At 46.1% G+C, this 23,293-nt stretch overlaps 1 protein-coding gene across 8 annotated transcripts in view; it reads left to right on the top strand.

The window, feature by feature from the left end:
• Positions 1-23,293, top strand: part of LOC122398994 (zinc finger protein 608) — a 45,389-nt gene that overhangs the window by 11,649 nt on the left and 10,447 nt on the right. For 2 of the 8 annotated variants that reach the window (XR_006259234.1, XM_043399280.1), the window contains exons 1-2: positions 8,218-10,506; positions 16,079-19,257. Coding sequence is in view for 7 of the 8 variants with exons in the window: in XM_043399280.1 (XP_043255215.1) it covers positions 16,792-19,257 (2,466 nt within the window). In the remaining variant the exon portion in view is untranslated. Of the gene's footprint in view, positions 1-6,493; positions 6,611-8,216; positions 10,507-16,078; positions 19,258-23,293 lie in introns of those variants that run through there. The other 6 variants (XM_043399283.1, XM_043399281.1, XM_043399287.1 and 3 more) reach the window with 5 other exon arrangements.

Below are 23,293 nucleotides of genomic sequence, written 5' to 3'. Positions count from 1 at the left end.
CATACATATGTACACGTATTTACGTAACATGGCTGGAGGCCGTTATAATGGTTGGGGAGCGTCATCGTTTAATACTTGCGCGTCTCTCATCGCGTTCGTACGATCGGATAGAATCGATTCGATATTTTCGGTAGACATACTCGAAACGCGGAGCTTATAAAATACACAACGGTAGACTCCCCACGCCCCCGCCCCCGCCCCCGCCCCCTCTGCTCGTCCATTCTGTCGCAACGCACGAATACATTTTGCCGACAGAAGTCTGGTTTCCGAGCAAAACGATATAATTTCAATTAATTAACGTGATTGACATTAAACGAGAACATTTTGCCTGGAAGTGGTAAACACGCGGATACATTACGCATATGTATATGCAGGTTAGGTACATACGTACGCGGAGCGATACGATCGCTATTGTCGGTTTATAACCGAGAGAGCGGTGAGTGAACCCAAACGATCCTCGTGGAGAGTAATTAGCGGTCGTCGTCGGTGGGGCGGCAACGTTGCCGACCTCGAGGTGTCGTTAACGAGCGGTTTAAACGGTCGGTCTTCTCGAGAGAATGAGAAATCGATGCTCGATCGATTCATCTCGATTGCCTCTCGTATCTTCGACTTTGTTTCCACTTACCACTGTTTCGAACAATTTTTCATCCTTTCTCTCGCGCGCACGCATCATCGTCTTCCTCCTGCAGCTTCTGTCGATCGATTCTGCACTCGCGAACGCGAATCGGACGAATTCGATCCTCCAAGGAGATTTCCTTAAAACAAATTACTTGAAATATAGCTACATTTATTAACACAAGGTCTGTCTAATATATTATTATTCATTTATTAACGGGATTAAACCCTTTGGATTTGCATTACCGATCATTCTATTTACACTGTAATCGTTGAACACGAAATATAACCTTTGATTAGCTTACTTACAAACATAATATGCAGTGTTATATTGTAAAACATTATGAAAATGGAATAACAAATAAATCAACAGCTCGAAGTAAGAAGGTCAATGTATACGATGGATACTAAAAATAATTAAAAAGAATTCAAAGCTCGGTGCTGTTAAAGTTGCTAATGAGATGGAAAAATATTTAAGAAAAACTGTTAATTCCGAAACGGTAAGAAGAGTATTACGCAATCATGATTTCCATGGTCGTTCGGTTCGAAACAAGCCACTTATCATCGTCGGGAATAAGAGAAAAAGTCTCGATGTTGCAGGAGAATATTTAGCTTAATGATTTTACAGAGATACATAGATCGCTGTTAATTGGTTAATCAACGATTAAATTGTTAATTTCCAATTATCTTTATCGACGAAGATAAGTTTAATCTTTTCCATCGAGTCGGCGACATTTTGTATGCAGGTGAAACGTATTTTTATTCATGATATAGCATTTTGATGTTTCCTGACATTGTTCGTTCGCGTTTCAACCGATAATTTGTTGAAAGGAACTGTTGCGAGTAACGTTACGTTCCTTTATTCTTTACGTTTTCTCTTTCGACTCTTTCAAACTAATAGTCCTTAATGCGACGTTTCTGGTCTCGCTTCGTATTCTGAACGGCTCCTCCGACTTTCCAATTCTCTTAAGATGTTTCGTTTTTTGTCATTTTGTCTAGCGCGCCGCACACACTTCCGACCCGACGAATTATTTTTGTTGCGCAAACGGTCGCGGCATAATTACATAAATACAGTTTGTTTTAGTTAGCGAGGCCGACGCGTACATTATTCTAATCTGGAATTGATTAAACGGCCGACTTTAGACGTACGGTCATCGAGCGACCGTCGCGTTTGCAACGATAACCCTTGGTACGATAAAGTCTCCCCGTAGCATTGGTAAATTATTATTGTCGCTTCCATTACCGGCATCGTTGATATTGTCCGCTAGTTGGCACGATACGCTGGTTACGTGACGTTAAATCGCAAAAATTATTTATGCAATTCTATCGCGAATCTCGTAATCTCGCATCGTATTTTCGTTAACTCGAACGTGCTTATTGTCGTGTATCAAGCACGCGCGTACAAATTAAAGCGTAATAAATCGGTAATGTCGGTGAAAACTGTTCGTAATCGCGATGTACATATTCCTAAAACGTTCGTACGAATTCCCGTTTTTACGGCCGTAACACGTGTCTATAGTACACACGAGCACAGACATCGCGTACAAAGGGAAACGTTTTCTCCTAATTCAATTTGAAAAGTTGCCTGGAACGCGTCCAAAGGCATTTCGTATTCTCATCGACGAAATAGTATTCGTAACTCATAATGGTATGGTAGTTGTGTTTCTCGTCGAAAGCTCGAAAACTCGGTAGCACCGTACGATTTGTCGTTACGCTATTTTTAAGCTCGTATTAAAATTATTCAGGACACGTCGAAAGTATTATCTTGTTATTTTCTGCGCGTATAATTCGATTTAACTATAGGTCTGCCGTCCCACGTACTTAGCACGTATTTACCTATCTTCTTTGCCTAGAACTTGAGTCGTGTACAAGCTAACTATCCAATTTATAGAAAAGTCACGTACGTGTAATGCACGTTCGTTGGAATTCAAGCTAGAAAATGCTAACAAACTGTTTGGTCGTTAAAGGTAGTCGGTAGAAGTAACGCTTTTGGTTAAGACTGTACTACTGGATGAACTACGGAAGGGTATCTGGCATAGAACGTATTGTCCAAAGTTACAGGATGCTTGGCCATTTTAATAGAACGACAAACGACGTGATTTCTTTTCGCGAGGGAAAAAGTTTCATCTTTTGCCAATGTACTTCCGTTGGCAGTTTTTTTCGCGAGTACACCTGGTGCTATTACACGGACAGATGTACAGTTAAAGCGAATCACGGCCAATACTTTCCCGGGACAGGAATGTCGAGTCTACGGGCAAGCACAAAATGGCTGCCAGCAGGAGCGATCGACCGTGCGTGCGTACGAGCAAGCGAGTTAGGCGATGTTGTTTCTTCCCCTCTCCCTGTTCCTCTCACAGTTTCTTCCTACATTACACATGCACACGCATTCTCCCTATCTCGCTCTCGCCCTGCTTCTCTCCTATCTCTTTTACTCGCTTACACACACACACACACACACACACACACACACGTTTCGAACGTACATTCTGTCATGCCGTCCCTTTCCTTTTCCCTTTAACCATATAATATCTTTTTCCGTTCAAATTGCAGTATAACCTTCCTGCTTCCCTTGCTTGTTGCTGCTGCTGCTGCTGCTGCTGCTGCTCCTGCTCCTGCTCCTGCTCCTCCTCCCTTCTTTTTTAGTTTCTTCTTCGTGTATCTGCCTATCTTCCCATCGAGCTGTCCTTTTCTCGTGCATTAGCACGGTCACGCAACTATATCGCGTCCATGGAAGCGTGTTTCTCTTGTTCCCGCAGTTTCACCGTCGGAATCGCTGGAACGGCTTTGATTCGTTTCCGTCCTATTCGCCTCGAAAAACGCAGTTACACGCTAGATTCATTATTCGTAACGATAGGGTGAGGAATCGTCGCGCAGTGTTTACCGTCAGCATCGATCAACGATCCGTCGTATTCTCCTTCTCTTACAGTCGCGAAGCAACGCGGTAATTTGTTTATCGTTTAGAGCGGAAATCTTCTGTAATCGCGACGAACCACGTTCGACTTTTTCATTTCTCACGGGGCTTTTGTTCGGTATACGATACTATAATAGAATTCGTGGAACATTTACGGAATGGATTAATTAAAAAACATGACCATTACGCGGAGGGCGCAAAGAATAGGGTAGCAGGAGCGTACAACAGCGGCGTTGACCGACTCGTAGAACGGAGGGAGGGTATATGTATACGTCGCGTAGCATGGCATGACATCGATGCCACTGAAACTCGTATAGGCGTGTTAGCTCTACCAACACGGTTGCTCGTGGCTCTCGCAATGTTCCACGATCACCGCATACGTAGGTACTAATTGTGCGGCGTAACCAGCCAAGCTACATTGTCTGGCATTATGTGTACACGACGTACACAACCCTCTTTCTGACGAATCTGCACAGTTTTTCAAAAGTTTGCAAATGCGCATCGAACCAATTTGTTGGGCTTGTCGTTTGTTTCCTACTCCACTTCGTTTCGTTACCGACGACAGCCCATTATACGAGGAATCTCCGCCATCTTGGAAAATACGTATCGCTCGATGGTTTTTTGCTAATATTTTGTAAACTATACACGTATAATTTCCATACCTTTTATAACTCTGGTATTTTACAAATCGATACTAAATCGATTGTAAATCAGAAGCATTAGAATTTCAGTATTGCAAGAATCGCATCGACGAGCTCTTTTATCGTACAAGAAGAGCAACCGCTCGTTGTTTTTCTCCGCGAGAGCATAATTGTTACAAATCGGCCGTCAAACAAGATTAATGTTTCGACCGGTCGTGATCGCACATCGGTGCACAAGAAAAGATGTAAATTCGCTCAAACCGAACGATTCAAATACACGTTTGTTGAATCAACGTTACACGTTACTAATTTTCCTACCTCGTGAAAACGTATTTTATTGTCTGAAAATTTAAAACGTTCTCTCCCGGCTGTCCTGCAACGTTCGCGATGGAAGCTCGCGCTGAAATTGTGCTGCATTTTTTACTCTGTCGTACAAAGAAATGATTACCAGCGTCAACTGCGGCGGGTCTCTTGTCCTTTAAAAGAATGCTTAACGCGGAATTTTCTACCTGGAATTGTAACGAGGTTACATAGCCTCTGTTAAACCGTCGAGCAAGAAACGTTCCTTTGTTGAGGCAGATAATGGAGAAATCGTAAGAAGATCGTTGCAACGTCAAAAATTTATGTACTTTTCTGGGTCGTACAATAATTTGTTTATCGAGTTCGAACCAAAACATTTATGCATCCATCGGAAACACGATAGATACAAATTGTATATAATAATATTTTTTGGTTTTTCTTGACCCTTACGATTCGGTCACGACCTAATCTCTGTTCTGTAAACCGATACTATCGAAGGAAACGGATCCCCTGCGACAAAAACTCCTGGGCGGCAGGTCTCAAGGTTTTAAACCCGTAAGGGCAATATGGGCACGGGGAGTCCCAAGGCTTCCCGTGCGAATACAAAGAATAGAAAGCGAATGGAGCAAAATGACGAAAGTAGAAGCTAGAAGCGAACGAAGAAGAGGAAGATTAAGTATGCGGGGAAAAAGAAACAACGAGGGAAACGGTGAGACTGGAAACTGAAAGAGAAAGAGATCGAGACTGTAAAGAGGATAGAGAACTATATGGAGGTACAATAGAGCGAATGCAGTGGAGACGAAGGCGAAAGACTGTGCTCGAAGAAAAGGCAGGTAGACTTTGTGTGCCTGTAAAACTCCACGGACCTAACGCAGATGGAATCAACCAATACAGCTTGCCATGAGCGTCGAATCGTCAACCCATATTTACGGTACATACTCGGTTCTGTTGCGCCAACTACAAGCAGGTGTGTCTGTCGACCATTTAATGTCAGGTCAAGATTTGCGTACATACATACATATACATGATGGTTGGTCGCTTGGTCATGAACGTGTATTTCGAAAGTATCCAACACCGATTCGGACGACAAGTATTCAGCAAAAAGGAATATTTTTATTCTCAGTCTCGATCTATGCTCTGAAACAGATTGGTTAGGTAGAATGCAATAGTAAAAAATTACTTAAAATTTCGTCGAGTCGAAAATGCACGAGAATGTTTTTCGAAAGCGTTTGGACGAGCGTTTATCCTTCTTTTTTATACCGGTGTAGCCGTACAGGAGATAAGCTGTTTTACGAGTGGAACGATCGCGAAAAACGGTGTTTACGTTAATCCCTCGTTAGACGTTTTTTTAGAGCCGTTGGAAAAAAAATGGGTAGAAGTTTAGGGGGGGACAAGTAGAATGCTGTCGGTTCCCTGAAAGATTACGCCAGTGGCCGGTCGTATTGGCGAGCTTGTCGAGTTCGGAGGGGGGTTAGAGGGAGGGGAGGGGGGACGATGATGCCTCGGTAAACGCTGAGCGCTCGAGAGCCCACATCGATGCAGCGTTCAGCCATTTACTAGAGAATGCTATCGAGGACTGGCATTAATTTATATTGCCGCTGTTCCGAATGCGTAACAAAGCGTGCTCGTGCTCGTGCTCGTGCTCGTGCTCGATTCCGTTCCAGTTTCAAGCCATTCCAGGCCGCGTTCTCGACATTCACCGAATAAAATATTTATCTTTCGACGAACAAGAAAAAACTATATTTTCGTAATATTGGACGCGTTCCTTGCTCGGAACGACTGACTGCTTTTTCCAAATCTCCCGTCCTCTCTCTGTCTCTCTCTCTCCGCGAGAATCCTATCTGCTAGGTTATACATATACAGCCGTAATGCGGTGCCTCTTCTCTCAATGTACACAATATTGACGCATGCGCCGCACAGCGAAACGCGAAAACTGTCTGTCCTTTACCGCCCAACGCACATCTGCGTTCTCTTTTCTCTTCTGTTCTCTTTACCAGCAGTCTTCCTCCTCCTTCCTCCCGTTCGACGCAACAATCATCACTCGCGGGATTATTTTGCCACACAAAGAATTCGTCAACAGGAATATGTGCTCCGAATATAGTTCATTCACGGACTGTACAGCTGTGCATTCGGACACTTATAGGTATTGTTTCTTTTTTGCGTTATCCGTTTGCGTTTCACGATCCAAGACGGTTAGTACCTCCTTCGTTCGGTTAATTACGCAATTGTTGATTTCTTAACCGTTGACAATTTGTTTGGTTAATTCATTTGCTTCAGGGTCGCCGTTAACGATGCATTTAAGTATTCTTGATAACGCGTTTATTTGTTCACTGCCTCTGTTCTTGCGCTGGGAATTTGCAGAGTAATAGGCCGATCCACGCGGACGAAACAAGTAGACATTTTATTGTATTAACGCGACGATCATCGCGTCAGCTGTATGTACCTACCTACATGGGTGACAACGCTATATTTATGGTTCTATTTATCACGATTAGGGGTGTAGGGACGGGAATAAAGAATATCGAAATCGGTACGACGTTGCATGGACTCGGTACGAGAGATGCAAAATGGGGAAACGATTTTTCACTGTACCGTTAATAGTAGCGATGTATCGTTTATTTAAATTGAACTTCATATCCCGTCATTGACGGATCATACGTGCATGTCGTGTAACGTTCGCAGATACTGTCGGAAAACTGGTTTATTACATAAACGTAGTTACTTCAAAGCTCCTTTCTAACTGATTATAAGGTATTGCACCAACGTGTTTGTCTTCTTTATTGTATATTCCAACGCGGCGATTATCGACCCTCATCCTTTTTAAATAAATTTTTAGAAACCGTTAGCGAATAAAAATTTGCATTCGATAAAAAATTGTTTAAAATAGAAAAATATGAAACGTGGATATGCGTAGTTGGTTGCATCCGAAGAACCGAAATGGCGTTGCACAGGCACGCAATTGTTTTCAGAACAATGATAGAAAGCCATAGATCATCGTGGTTGAAATGATGTTTTGTGCAGTTGCCAGTTAATAAATTAATACACCGTTTTCCAAACTGTTTTCCACTGATGTGAACAAGTGTTGCGCAAAAATTCATAATTAATCATTAATGCAGACACAGTGCTAACGTTCCAGCATATTTATGGTAAAAAGAATTAACATAAAGTAATATGTATATGCCTTCCTTCAAAAATTCATAATGTACGTTAATCATAATCCCCGCATTTAATTTTATTTGTCGCGATGATTTTTTTCTATCTAGTCACATTTTCTATATATGTATATTTATTTGAGTAGCCTTGGATGTTTTAAATGGAACGCGTAGGAGTTATTCGGAATGGGCAAGTTATGGGAGTCGCTGTTTATATTTCGTATTTTAAAAATCAAATAGCCGTAAAATATGTCGCTCTACCGTAAATATATAGCGAGATAAAACTCGTTCCGTGGGTAAAGTTTGGGGAAATGCTCAATTAAAGTTTCAAGGTGTGCGATATTTTATGGAACACTCTGATACACGGATTATTTAGTTTTTCGTTTTCGAGAGAAGACGAACGAAAACACGTACTTACTTACTTACGTATGTATGCACGCGGAATTTCAGATACGCGCGCACACGGCTCCAGAAGCTTTCGGGTTTTCTTTCAATCTCTCATTTTCCACTTCCACGAACACGTGCATATTTCTCGGAAAGCGAGGGGAAATTAAACAGCTTTCCGTTTCCAGTGGCAGAAAAAAAAAAAACCACCGTTGAACTTGTTAGTCGTGCATTTCGCATATTTACCAATTTATCTCGTTTCTCTGGGTACCTTTACCATACAATGCGGTCGTTATACGACGGGGTTAATAATGCTAGATACCATCGCGGCAGATACTTTCGCGCTAACGGAATTCCTAGTCGTTTTTAGGCATGCATGCTTGTTTCGCTCGATCGACCGATTCAATTCTGCGACCGAGTACGTGCGTGCACGTAGCTACTTTTATCGTTATCGCATTCAGCGAAACGTGCACTTTTTAATAAAATTTGATACGTCGACCAAAACGACAATTTGCACTTTTCTCGATACAGAAAAACACGCTACCGTAATCGTTGAATTAAAGCGAGAGCGATAAATAAACATGTGCGTCTTGTTACCCGCGGTTTTTTCCTTTCCTACGGACTCGGGATAATTTTATTACTTACAAATAATATAAAATAACAAATCCCGAGATTTATTCATAAATACAGAACGACGATTTTATCGGATGGATAATTATTCTTTATTCGGCGATAAATCTTTCGCTTTATTGACAAATTTATTGGAACAACGTCTTATTTCTCATTTGAAATGCGAATGAACGCAATTAATAAGCGTAGTAGATAAACGATGCTCGTCTATGGATAGTTTATCATAATTTAACAGCAATACATATTCAACAATGATATTTCCAGTATTCTTTTAATTAATATGTTAGCAAATTAAACTGTTAAGTCGTTACAATGTTGTATCAATAGACATCCATTGCGATGTTAAACTTTGTAGGTTCGTTCCAACGAAATTTTCTTCCGATAAATCTTTATTGGAATAATGATTTCGACAAGAATTTATTAGAACAACTCTGCAGACTCTGCTTTCCATTTTGTCCCCGAAAATCGGAAGAATTAACATTACATAGACGATTATCGCGTAGCCGGAAATTAAGGTCGTAGCAAACCGACAGAACTGTCGATCGCGAGGCAAGGTTTCAATATCATCCGCCTACCTACTTGGGAGGTAAATGTACCGATAACCGATCGAAAGAAATTTTTACGATTTCGAAATATGCCGTAAAATAATATCGTGACTCGGTATCGCAACGAACACGACAAGATGGTCGAGGTAGGTCAAGGTGTTCCTTCTGTCGCCAGAGATCGTGCAGTTAATTTCTGTCGACATAACGATCATTTAGAACGGTAACGGTAACGTGGTATTATTTCTTTAGGAATTCGAATTAGAATTATTCGTAGAGAAAGACGATCGTTACCGATATGTTAGAAGAAACGCGCGAACGAATGGTCGACGCGTCGCGTGAGTGAAAAATTGTCGCCCGTAACAAAGATTCGCAATGCCTAAGAATAGGTATGCACGAGTACGCCGCGTACAAAGTTAGGAAGATTGCGTTTACCGACCGTTGTTTCGACCGAGCATGATTGGCAGACGATCATAGTGGTAATCCGTGGTGAATAAAGAGAATGGCGGTAGCGAGGACGGTGGTGGGAGACGTAGGCGACTGGCGGCTGGCGGCTGGCGGCTGGCGGCTGGCGGCGAACAAGGGGAGGCTGAAGGGAATAGGAAGGGGAAACGTTCTACTCAGTAAGCGATGAGCAGCCGAAGTTGGCGTAGAGTCGAGTGCACGCCGAACCGGCGACGATCCCTCGACCGTAACTGTATCGTCGGACTGGTTGGCTGAATCGAAGAAACATATTTTCCCGGGACTCGAGATGGCTCCGATGTAACGTAAAGTGACAAAGCGTTTTCTTCGTCGTCGTTGTTGCCGTCGTTGTTGCTGTCGTTGTTGCCATCGTCATTACCGTAACCGCTGTCAGCGTCGAACAGTATCGCTTCTTCTCTTTCTTCCTCTTCGCCACCGGACAACCTGTGACCAGCGAAAGAAACAAACCCGAGCATCTTCCACGGCGCGTCTTGGACGATTCTGCCCCATTGTTCGGTGCCATCTTCTTTCGTCTGTTCTTTTTTCCATTCGTTGTTTCGCTCGAACGAGCGTTTTCGTTCGCTTACGCAAGAAGAAGAAACGAAACTTTCTTGGATCGAACGAACGCGAGTGTGTGTCGCCTTGTCAATGCACACGTGATATCTGTGCTGTGCTTTCGTAAATCAATGCGTCTTTATACGCGCGGTAATTGCGTTGCGTGGGTGCGAGCGTGCGAGCGTGCGTGCGTGCGTGCGTGCGTGCGTTTGGCTGTGTGGGGTTGTGCTCGTGCCCGTGCTATTTCGCGCGCGTCAGCCTCGTGAGTGAAATCGCCGGCAGGGAGCCCCGGAGTATTTATCGACCTGCACGAGGTATTGCGACTACGTTCTAGCTACTGTTACGAGACCGTACCGTTACTGTTCGTCACATTGGTAAATTGAGTCACGCGCATTACCTACCTACCCCCGAACGGATCAACGGAGTTACAAAGAGACTTTTCCAAATACCGATGCTTTTTATCTTTGCAGTTGAGTTCTGCACGGCATGCTTCGAACCACTTTTCCGAAAGATAACATGTCCATTTTGCGTCCCGTACGTTTCAACGAGACCCAACTTTTACGCCCGCGACGAGTCTGAAACTTGTGTTCGGCCAACCCTAGGAAAAATTTTAATGGGAGATTCTAGAGGCCAAAATAAGACAAAAATCAAAATTATCAATTTGTTGATCGAGGCTTCGTTAAAAAGTTATTAAAAAATTAAATTAAAAAATTTCAAATCATTCGCGAAAAATTTATTTTCGGTTGCAGGTGTCAATTACAATCATTTTTGGTGAATAGACGTACCACCGAAATCCTATACACTTTTGAGAAAAAAATTTCTCACCGAAAATATACTGTGTGGCCGGAAATGTTTCTATAACTTTTTAACGAAGCCTCAATCAACAAATTAGTATCCTTCATTTTCGTCTTATTTTGGCCTCTAGAATCTCCTATTAAAATGTTTCCCAGGGCTGACCGAACATCCGGTATACATATTGTATCTAAAGCTTGTTGCGCATGTGGCAGCAGGTTGAACGTTAGTCTCGAGTTTTCTTGCCTTCCAGTTCGTCGATTCAACCCAATCAACGAATTTTCCGTAGTTGCACGAATTTGAAAAGATCATTCCCAGCGATCGGATACACGTATCCGATGAAGTAATCGAACACGTACGCGCGAACACGTAATTTGGAACGTCGTTACGATACGATATAATCAATAATTCCAAATTGTCCCGACGACGTGTTTGATATTGTCTTCGTATTGTATTTACCCACTGGATATCGGGGAAACGATATCGTCGCGTTATCGCGACGAATATCCAGCGAATCGATGGTTATCGCGATCGTTGAAATTTAGCAAACCTTTCGACGTTTTTCATACAGCCTTTAGTATTCGTCTCTGTGGTCGATGATCGTGGAAATGGTTTTGCAAGTAACTGGTGTAATCGATCGAACTAGAAAATACCGATATTGCATCGATAATTTTCGATCACTTTTGGGAAAACGTTAAAGAGGTATGGACAGACCAGTGTGTCATTTAAACGATAAATATTTTTACACGCGACCATTGTTCTTTTACGACTCGTTTCTTCCGCATAATTTGTATAAACCGTCGACTCTCGAGGCGCGCTGCTGTTTTATTCAAATCGTTTACATTTGTATACCAAGTCGTATCAATAGCAAACACTCACAAATATAATGATACGTTGTATTCGAAACATTTCCCTGGTGCTTGACGTTGCATGACATTGCGGATCATTGGTCGTTTCATAAATTTTCATTCCATAGGATTTCATAAATGTCATTTAAAATTGCTTAAATCAAGCCGTGTTATTATTAACGTAAAACGTAAACGAGACCAAAAATCACGAATGGGATTTTATGAAATTGACGGAACGGTTTTTCGAAAGCTGTCCGTTACCGTCTTGTTTCTTTTGAAGTTTGCGCGTAGAACGAGGAAAGAGGCGAACAGAATTGAAGACAAGAATGGTCGTGTCGTGGAGGAACGTCGTTGTCGTTGGGTCTCATTCGTCATCCGCGTTAACGTACCTACGTTCGTTCGCTAGGTCGTATCGTTGGAACGCACCATTATTTGCCCATACTCTCGACATTGAATTCAGGCGACGAAGCGTCGACATGCACGTATGTATTTCCTTGACCATTCGTTGCTCCGCTCGAACACGGTGCTCGACGTTTAAATCGTTCTATTCTTCCCTTATCCATATTCCCTCCCCCCCCCCGCCTTTCGTCCATCCCTTCGAACTCGACTGCAGCGATCCCCTTCTTTCTCGGTGTAACGTTCGTTCTAGCGTGGTGTATAGAACGAAGCGCAAACTGGTTTTCATTCAGCAGAGTGTAGAATAGTCGTTGAAATGCCATCGTGTACGCGTTATCGAGTCATTTCCCCCCGCACATTTTTTTTTCTCATAAAAACGCGCGCAATCGTTTACTCGGAATTTTGCGAACCGTTTTTTTTATCGAAACTGAACTCGATTCGTGGAACGCGTTCGAATTCGCTCGACCAACCGAAACGGAAAAGATAACGCGTGTAAGTTTCCCGCGATTTGAGAGCCACTGCTTACCCCTGGCGAATCGCTCTGTTGGCCGAGTCTACCGTCCCGATATAATTAGCGTGTTTAGCTCTGATTTATAACGACGCTGGAAACGCCTACTGTCCATGAGCCGCATCGCCCATGGGATCGACGCGCGTTCGTATTTGTACGTACATGTAAGTACGCGCGTCGCTGTTTGATGGCGGATTACGGATATACTACACCCGTCGCTCGACTATTTTCTCATGATCAGGCAACGACACTGCGCGCGTGATGATCCTATCGTCATACCGACGCGTCTACGTGCCACGTTTTAAACCACTAACTTTAGGCGACAGTCTCATGTGAGAACTAAAAAAAAATCATTTTTTTTTTTTTATTTCATTTTTTGTAAGTATACGCAGAGTGTTCGGTCACTCCTGGGGAAAATTTTAATGGGAGACTTTGGGAGCCAAAATAAGAGGAAAATCAAGACTAGGAATTTGTTGATCGAGGCTTCGTTAAAAAGTTATTAACGTTTAAAGTTCCGCCTGTAGAACGGCAATCTGCGAACAGCTGCGTGCGCGTGATAGTGGTTCTCATTCAGCATGAGAAACTCTACTTTGTGACGTATCGACAGTCTTACAGTTTTATGAGTGAGAATCCGTTCTACAGGTGGAACTTTAAACGTTAATAACTTTTTAACCAAGCCTCGATCAACAAATTGCTATTCTTGATTTTCGTCTTATTTTCGCCTCTAGAATCTTCCATTGAAATTGTTCCCAGAGGCGGCCGAACACCCTGTTTGTGCAGCCGTATAGTTCCAGCGAGAGCGCAAGTGTTCAGGCGTGCAAGAATGTCGCGAACAGAGTGACTGCTACAACCTTGACACTCTTAAGGTTATATACCTATAGAAATATCTGTCGCGATCGATCGAAAGAACGTTGAAAATAAGAATCAGCGTCGGTTGAATACCAGTAGCTTAAAAGGAGAAATCATAAATAATTTTGTCAGATATAGTCGAATACGCCACGTTCGTATTATTATTAGATAGATGTACGATACGGATTACGGAGGCGTTATTATCATCGAGAACCAGGACCGTGCCTAGGTTTTCTGGCGCCCTTGGATCGTTTCCTTAAATTTTCGAACACCGTGGATAGTTTGCAACGACAATCAGTGTTTGTGATTGTCGGGGGCTTTGAGTTAATCGCGATCGATATGGAGTGTAGCTATTATAAATATTGGTAGATAGCAACGATAGCAATAAACGGTAGCTGTTCGATAATAGCCAGCAGGAGTTAAATTTATCTACGGTACGGTGACTGAGCTTCGATAAATATTATCGTTGCTGTCGGTAAACAAACGATATTATCGCGACGACTGGTTACGCGGGCTTTCCAAGCCTCGAAAAACGTGGGCTGAGCGCTTAAAAAATGCGTCGGGACGCGCGTAACGTCGAGGATGACCGAATACATATCACGAACACGATTACGCCTCGCGTCGGTAACGGAGTAAAGGACGGTTGGTCCCTTTGGCATTCGTAGCTGCGTCGAAGACAGTGTTATCGCAGCAAACCATTCGTATCATAGAGTTCTCGAGATCTAACAATCACGGCGCACTCGACTAGAAAGGAAACAGGCTTTCGTCATTCCGCTTTCCACGATCGTTCAATTATTCAAGGGGGACTATCTTGGCTCGGGTCCGCGTGCCAGTCACGACGGACAAGTGTAATGGAATATTAACTTGTCGTAATTTGAATTCAATCCCGACGCGGCGGTATCGTCGTAACCCGGATCTACCAGTTGGAGATTCTGACTGATTGCGACGGAGAGAGATGAAGAGGGTCGCCGCGACGGAACAAAGCTCACGGACGGAAAAGCTATTATACGTTTATTTGTGTCGCGAAACGCGAATCGTCCTTTGCCAGACATCGGAGTAACAAATATAACAAATTTAATAGAATCTGACATAGACCGAACACGTAACGCCTACACAGCCTTCTTCGAGTCGGCTGTGACACGTGCGAGAGAGCCTAGAGTTTTTGCGCCAGTATTTACCATGTTATGACAGTGATTTGAAAAATGACTCCAAGGTCAGTCGTTTCGTTTCTTACCGTAAGCAGCGTATTATTCGAATCGTAAGGATATATCATCCAAGTTATCTCGACGAAACCCTTTTTCTTCCGAATCTATGGAAGGGTAATATGTAATAAGAAAAGCGATAACGATCCTAGGCCCAGCGACGGGAGTTTTATCCGTCGGTAGTACATATTGAAACGGTTTAACAGACGCGCGCTATTCGAAGCGACCGGAAGGACGCGATCGTGTCGAATCGATCTCGTTTAATCGCAGAGTCGGAACAAGAGAAAGCGCGAAAAGCCACCGGGAGGGGATGAACGTTGAATAGTTTAGTCTTTCTCACGCGGTTGACACCGTCTCCGACGTCGACGTCGACGTCGACGCCGACGCCGACGCGATTGGACCACGGCCAAATGCCACCGGTAAAATTAATCGTTCCCTGACACGAATTCCCCTCTAAGTGGGAATACCAATTTGTAGTCGAGGAACAACGATTCGATGGGATTGGTAGTTAACAGTTAACAGTTATGTTCGACAGGACGGTGAAGAGATAGGCGCTAGAAAGGTGATTTCGCGCAAGACGATCCGATCGTTTCGTCTCGTTGCATCGTCGCAAAAGCGACCATATGTCGCGATCGTAATGTTTAACAATGTATCGCTTCGTTAAGGGTATAAAGAATGTTAACGTTTCAAGATCGTTGTTTTAACATGGTCGAACCATTTTGCTTTCTCCCTTTGTAACCATTCTCTTTCGGTTGTACAAAAAAATTGCACGCGTAACTTTCACTGTTGGATCCGAAATCATCTGGAAATTAACCGTGCGTTACTGTACTCGGTGTGTCTCAGAGTTGTGCTAATCTTTTCCTGTATTTAAACGCTCTATCGTAACTTTATGTTCTTTTTCTACCTGTCTATATTTGCTTACTCTCTCTTTGGTCGTTTCTCTAACACCCGTTACTTTCCGCATCAAAGGGTTTATCCCATAAAGAAGCAAATAATAATATAATTATAATTAATATAATTTAACTAGGTTCTTTTTGAATTTAGATCGCAATTACATTTTGCAATTATAGTTTGTGGTATAATTCGATCGTAATTGTGCACAACTCTGGTCTACCTGCGCCAGGTGTCCCCGTTTAATTGTTTTCGTCCGGGAAGAGGCCGAGGCGGGCCGAAACTCGAGAATGCGCGTAGGAAATAAACGCGCGAAGAAGCAACGAAAAAGCATGAACGGTTTCGTCGCCGCAAACGCACATCGTAACGCGCCTGAAAGGATCGTGTCTTTTGATTGCAGGTCGAAACTACGGCGAAGTGCAGAGGTGGTACAATCGTCGTTTTAGCGTCAAATCGAGAGGAGAATACACGCTCGGGACTGGCAGTTCGTAAAAGGACCGAGGGAAGATACGTCGGAACCGCCTGAGGAGACAGGAATATTCGCGGGATTAGGGATGTCGTTTGTGCAAAAGTACGAGAAGGAAATTTAAAGAAGCCGACGCGCGATATCGGTGATCCGCGGTGGGTGCGCGAGTGACCGGTAAGAAAGAAGTTTAACGACGACGACGAACGAGGGGAATCGGTAGTGGTCGGTGGTGCGAAAAAAAGTGGTCGTTTATCGAAAGAAAACGAGAAAACGGAGGCGGCGGAGGAGGAAGAGGAGAAGGAGGAGTTTCGAGAGACGCGAGGGTTGTGGAAATTTGAGAGGAGGGTAGGAACGAGAGTATTCGTGCAAGTCGAAGAAGAAGAGGAGGGCCGTTGGAGGAGAGAGAAGAGGAAGAGGAGGCGTAAGCGAAGAAAAGGGCGGATTTCCGGGATATATCGCGAATATCGTCGGTGGAGTTTAGCCGCGAGACAGTAAGTGATGTGTTCGATGGACGAGGCGCGTCTCGCGGGCGGTGGTCGGGGTAAAACGGACGCGTGTCGCGCGTGGTGCGATTGCTTGAAATCGGTGAGAACAGGCGGGCAGTCGGTGATCAGGCTGGCGGGCGCCGGGGAAACGTTTCAAAGGGCATGGCGACCACGCCACTAGGCGGTCGCCTCCCTAACGTAAACCGCAAAGGACCATCTCCGTTCGTCGGTGGTGGTGGTGGCAACAACAGCGTTAATTACGGTAACGGCAACAGCGGCAACAACGGCGGCAACATCAACAACAGCGGCAGTAGTAGCCACAACAACAACAATCACGCTAGCAAAAATAACAATCACAACAACAACAACAACAACAACAACAACGTTGGTCATCGCAACAACAACTACAACAACAACAAGAACCAGAAGAACAAGAACGTCGTAAGCGGTGGTAAGAACGAGAATTGCGTCGACGGCCACGGGGGGAAAGCCGGTGCGATCGAGAACGGTGTCGTCGATCCCGGCAGTAACAGCAGCGGTAGCAACAACAACAACAGCAGCAGCAACGGCAAGAACAACAACGGGAACGGGAACGGGAAACAGAACGACAGAAAAGTTGGTGGTAGCAAGTTTGGAGGAGGAGGAGGTGGCGGTCGTCAGACGTCGAGGAAACAGGAACGAGGTTTACTAGGAAGGGAACATCGAGAACATCGACATCACCACCATCACCATCACCATCATCACCATCATCACCATCATCATCACCATCAAGGTCGGGACAGGTCCTCGTCGTCGTCGTCGTCGTCGTCGTCATCGGGTCGGCAGCGCGATACTAAAGCAAGCACGGTGGCTACAAACACCGATGAGCTGGATCCGGCCGCGACGAATGCGACCAACAACTTTGAGTACGATGACAACGAATGGGACATTGGAATAGGGGATTTGATAATCGACCTTGATGCGGACATTGAGAAGACGAGGGACGAGAAATTGAGCTCAGGGACAGGCATGGCTTCTACGCCTGCCTCGGCAGCATCGGCTTCGAATACCACGAATCATCATCATCACCATCATCATCATCAGCTTCAAAATTCCGCAAACGGTTTAAGCTCGACGAACTTGTCTTCGTCCGTAACGTCAGCGGGCCCAAACGGTTGCGGACAGTCGTCTAACTCGTCGTTGTCTTTGTCTTCGTCTTCGTCATCGTCTTCGTCGTCGTCGTCCTCCTCGTCCTCGTCCTCGTCGACGTCCTCCACGTCGTCTTCCTGCTGCCTGAATTCATCCGGACGGTCGAACAGCCCCGGTAACGGGAACGGGAACGGGAACGGGAACGGGAACGGGAACGGAAGCGTCGTAAGTAGCGCCGGTGGAAACGGAAACGGTACCGGGAACGCGAACGGTTCCTCGTCGATCGTTACGGGGACGGGTAACAAACAGAGCAACGCCGTCGTGAGTGGCGTAAACGCCGCGCACGGAAACCCTGGTAATCCCGGCAAAATGGCCGTTGAACACTCGGCCACCGTCGACAAAGGCCTGAAAATGAAGATCAAGCGAACGAAACCGGGCACCAAGAGCAGCGAGGCGAAACACGAGATCGTTAAATCGAACGAAATGAACGGGACGGTTTCGTCGCAAGAGTCCGGTAACGGGGGCGGTTTAGTATCCTCGAGCGGTTCCTCTTCGTCCACGGGGGGCTCGAATTCCGCGTCGTCCGGCTCGGGGTGCGGACAGAACGCACAGAACTCGGATTGCACCGCGGGAACTGGTGTCAGCGGTGGTGGTGGTGTTGGTGGTGGTGTTGGTGTCGGTGGTGGTGGTAGTAGCGTCGCCGGTGGCGTCGCCGGCGGCGGTTCCGGTGGTTGCGGTACCGGTCCCGGTAGCGGCGGTACCGGTGGCGGCGTCGCCGGTCCCGGACCCGCCGGTACCGTGCCCGGTGGTGTTGGAAGTGGTGGTGGTAGTGGCAGTGGTGCCGGTAGTCAGTCCTCGTCGTCGAACAAATCGAAACCGAGTCATTCGACGGGTTCCGCCGGCGGGACCGGAAACGCGACCTCCTCGACCGCGGGATCGAAGAGAGGATCGAGCGGACATCGTCGGGACAAGGCGCGGGACAAGCACGAGAAGCCGCAGAGCAACCACGCGTCGCAACAGCAAAACAAGCCAGAGATGAACGGGGGGACCGTGAGGCCTAGCGGCGCCGTGTCCGGCGCTGCCAGCGGACAGAGTCAAACGTCGAGCGGACCGGGACCGGGGCCGGGGCCGGGGCCAGGGCCAGGGCCAGGGCCAGGTTTCGGTGCCGGGAGCGGAACAGGGGCGGCCGCGCAATCTCAGGGACCGACGGCGGCCGCGACCGCCCCCCAACAGACCCAGGGACCACCGCCTAGCTCGCGGACAGGCTTCTCCGTTTCTCAAGGGCCTAACCCGCCGTCTAGTTCCGCCGCGGCACCCTGCCCGCCCCCCAGTCCGGCCAGCGCGACCGCCGTCGGACCGGCCGCCAAGCCCGAGCAAACCAAACTAGCCGCGGTACCCGGTAACGGACCTGCGATCACCACGACTACCGACGACGCTATGGATACCGCGGCCAGTCCTCCGCCTCCCAAGAAACTGAAGACTTCCGCTTCCGAACCAAAGGTAACGCTTTGCACCCTCCTCCCTCCTCTCCCTCTCTCGAATGCTTCGCTATCACTCACTCTCGATCCTACCGATCCATCTTGATCTATTTATTAATCCCATAATCGTGTTTATCGTTTTACGAACCACCGCCAAACGCTTTCTTGTTCGTTTATTTAAACGCATCGAGCTTAACGACGCGCGGATCAACGGAAAACAAAAACACACACGCAGTGTGTCTGCTGCTGTCTGTCTGTCGGTTGGTTGTCGTTGGTTGATCTGGGCCCAGGTCTCTCTCTCTCTCTCTCTCTCTCTCTCTCTCTCTCTCTCTCTCTCTCTCTCGGTTAGATCGGTATCTTCTTTGGTGTCTTTGGTGTCGTCGCCCAGTGGTTCGGACGAAATTGGGATGGTCGAGAACGCGGGAGGTGGGCGGCTGTTACGAGTTCGAGTCGTGGCTCGGGGACTAGGGGCTGTTGGCTTGGGGGACGGAAGCGGCTGGGGGTACGCGAAGGGGGTGAAATCAATACTCTGCGGTCTCCGCCCCCGAGAGTACACGGACGAATACATAGAAACAAACACGAGTGCCGGCGAGACACCGTAGTCGACCGGCTAGCCGGTCGGCCACCGAGTTTCTCGTCCCGCCGCTACCCGCCGCGATTTTACCTTTTCTTCCCGCCTCCTGTCTCCTTTCCCCGCCATTCGTTCTTTCGTTTCCGACTTGTTATTTCCTGGTGATGCTGCGACTCCAACATGCCTTGTGGTTCCTCTGCTGTAACCGGGCTCATGCGATACCGGAACCGGTATTTTACGAAACACCTTCACATCGAACTTTTTCAACGACTCTGCCCGTTGCAACCAAAATAAAAACAACTTATAAAATGTATTCGATTAGAAATAACTGTTGCAAGTGGTGTATACAATTTTATCTCCACTACGATCACGTGCATAACGCAGTGTTTCCTGATGGTTGGTTTTCTGAATCGCATCGGGCTACGGGACCGGTGCTTTCTGTTCGTTCCCTGGTATCTTGTCGAAATTGTCGACTCGTACGGTCGAAACTCGCTGCAGCCCGCTGACAGATGGCGCGAAGCCCCGCGTAAATCAATATTCCAACGACACATATATGTATACATATTATATTATGTTTCGAGATGCCCGTTTGTCTGTGCGTGCTCGTTGCGTTATCTACGCGTATTCACTCGTGGGTCAGATACGGTAATGCCTCGCGGAATCTCCCGCTTTTCCCTCGCGTAATATACCATATAGTTATCTCCACCACTTAACCTCTCGTAACCCAAATTATATTTGGCTTTCGAAAAAAATTTGACGATGAGATCACCAACAAACACTAATTCCAAAATATAAACGATAATCCTGAACGTTGGTCCGAATGGTTAGCGAACGTAAAGACGTTGGGAAGAAAAAAAATTTTGCTCGTCGTTCGTAGATTTCGTATTAATTATCGATGGACGAACAACTCCTATCTATGCAAAGCTTAAACTTACTTAACGACGTGGCTGTTGTGTGTTCGCGCAGACTGTAGTCGAATCGAGGCGGTTGTTGTAAATAATGAAATCGTATTTCTGCATTAAATGCAACGAACCCTGCGGAAGAAAAAGCTTCGTTCCACGGCGTGCCACGGAAGCGGTAATTACTGTTGCGCGAGCCAACGATAATTGTTCTTCCATTTGTATCCATCGCCCCGTTGTATTCCGTTCCCGCGTTTCTCCGCGTTTCTTCGAATTCTTGCGCTTCGACCGTCCTTTCTTGGTCGCGGCTTTCTCGCCACCTTTTACTTACTTTTTTATTCTCTCATCGATGGAACAAAGAAGAAAAAAGAAAAGGAACTTGCGTAATTTCGGCCGGTTCACCAACATCGGACCAACGATAATTGACGGCGTAACGGCATTTAGTTTCAATTTGGCCCGTCACCTTTCTTTAGAATTAATTCGCGTAACTGAAAGCGACAAACCCTCGTCGTGACCCCTTATTAATCTCAGTCTAGCAACGTGGTCTGACCTCTGTTCTACAAATATTTCAATATCGTGAAAAGTCCTGACCCCGATGTACAACAGCGATAGATTTCGTGTGAAACGACCCGTGCAGATAAGAGCCGTCGTTTGATTCCCCGCCGGCGAGCAGATGTGTATATTCGGGGGGGGGAATTTCGAAGTTGGTTGCGTGCGTGTCCTCTGTAGTTGAACGCGCGCCACATCGTTCGGTAACTGGAATTAGGACGTTTCCCGTTATTCTCGCAAACACCGGTAATCTTTTTCCGATAATCGTTGGCTGGCGTGCCGGGCACCTAGGATCGCGTACGAACATAAAAGTACGAATAGGATAAAGTAACGGACGCCGGCGAGTAAATGCCGGGTAATCGGCAAACTGAAGCAGCGCGTAGGCCGATTAGCGGTTTAAGCGCGGAAATATAAGCGGCTGTATCGTTTGACGGTCGAGTGGCGATAAGAGGACGGGGAAGGGAGTAATGGCTGGCCTAGGGAATTACGCATGGGCTACGAGAGTAGGCGGAAAAGAACGTTACCGGTGGGGAATGGAATTGGCTCGCGACGAACAATAGGAGGACAAGCGTCCAAGTCCAAGTCGAAACCATGTCTCCGGAAGACGTCTCGAACGAGTCCGGAACTCCGACGACGGTATCGATCCGCTATCGTTACGTTAGTCAAGGTCGAACACGTTTAATAGGGGAAAGGATTCTAGTTGTTGGCTAGCATAGAATCGCGTTATCGATGCAAGGTTAGTGTTAACCACCGATCGACGTTTCCGAATGTTCCATTAACCGAAATAACGCGCGTCATCGTGGAAGACTAAACCGATTATTTGGGTTTCTATGCATCGTTTGAAGGAGCTTCGAGATGCGAGTCGAGCACTCGTCACGTGCACGATTCCGATCCATGGGATTTGCCTCGGCAGAGTTCTGGGCACAATGTAATCTGATTATACGTACTTGCATTGCAATCACGCGATAATTACACCATAACGTAAAAGTACATGCTTTAAAGATCAACGATTACGATTGGAATCGGATTTGAGAAATCATAATCGGATGCATATTTTTATTGAAAGGTCGGAGACCCCCCAATCCGCAGAAAAGAAATCTCCAACGTCGAATAGCGGCGACACGGTGATGGCAGGGTTGGCTAGCAATCCAAAGGTCGTGGGTTCGAATTTCCGTTGTACTCTCCTTCTTTACATAAATGACAATTTGTCTAATTTGAAATGGGTTTCAATTTCTGTCGAATGGAGTCTCGTCTCCCTCGAGGTATCTCGAATTTCTCTTAAAAGACGGGCGGCAAACTGGAAGCAGAAAACGGGGCTTGGGCTGCAAAAGAGTCAGTCTCTTGTGTATTGTAGGAGGACGATAGCAGCTGTAGTTTGTTGCTTCCGTTACAGTCGATTGGCAACGAGCACGAGGAGGTGGTTTCGGTTTTCCACATCGAAGGTGTGCGTTTCGCTCGTTTGACAGACGGTCGTGCGATCCCGTCGCGTCGGCTCGATCCGCGGAAACGAAACGTGGCCAAGACGAAAGGAGAGGAGGCTAGGCTCTCTTATCGATTGCTCGTTGAAGGCGCAGCTCGCATAAATCATGCTTATCGCGATGAAAATTATGCGGCGCGAAGTACGTCGCGTGACAACGCGACTCGACCGAGGTACGCTTATTAGAGTACTAAACACTGGTGCACGCGACTACCACGCTTACGCGCAGAGACCCGGTAAACTGCACGTGTGCAACCGTCTGCGCTATAGAAAGCGACCAATTTGTTCGTACGCGAGTTTCCTTGTTCTCGAACTTTCCGACCTGTTTTTCTCTCGATAAACGTGTAACTCGATCCCGATTGTTCCAGGCAAACGTGTACGACCGGTGCAATTTTCAATATTTGGGGGGCATTTTTTCACCTAACCTGTAGAATTTTCTAAAAATTTCCGAAATAAAATCGATAGTATCGATGGTAGAATAAATAATTGCAATGCTTCGTCTGGCGTCGTATTAATTACTCGGGAAAAATCGTTCAACGAGTCTGTGAAAGGTGTAGCGAAA

The sequence above is a fragment of the Colletes gigas genome, unplaced genomic scaffold (assembly GCF_013123115.1).
Source record: "Colletes gigas isolate AHSC1104 unplaced genomic scaffold, ASM1312311v1 Colletes_gigas_Sc00012, whole genome shotgun sequence".
Taxonomy (NCBI): Eukaryota; Metazoa; Arthropoda; class Insecta; order Hymenoptera; family Colletidae; genus Colletes; species Colletes gigas.
This window is presented reverse-complemented; position numbering and strand designations above follow the sequence as displayed.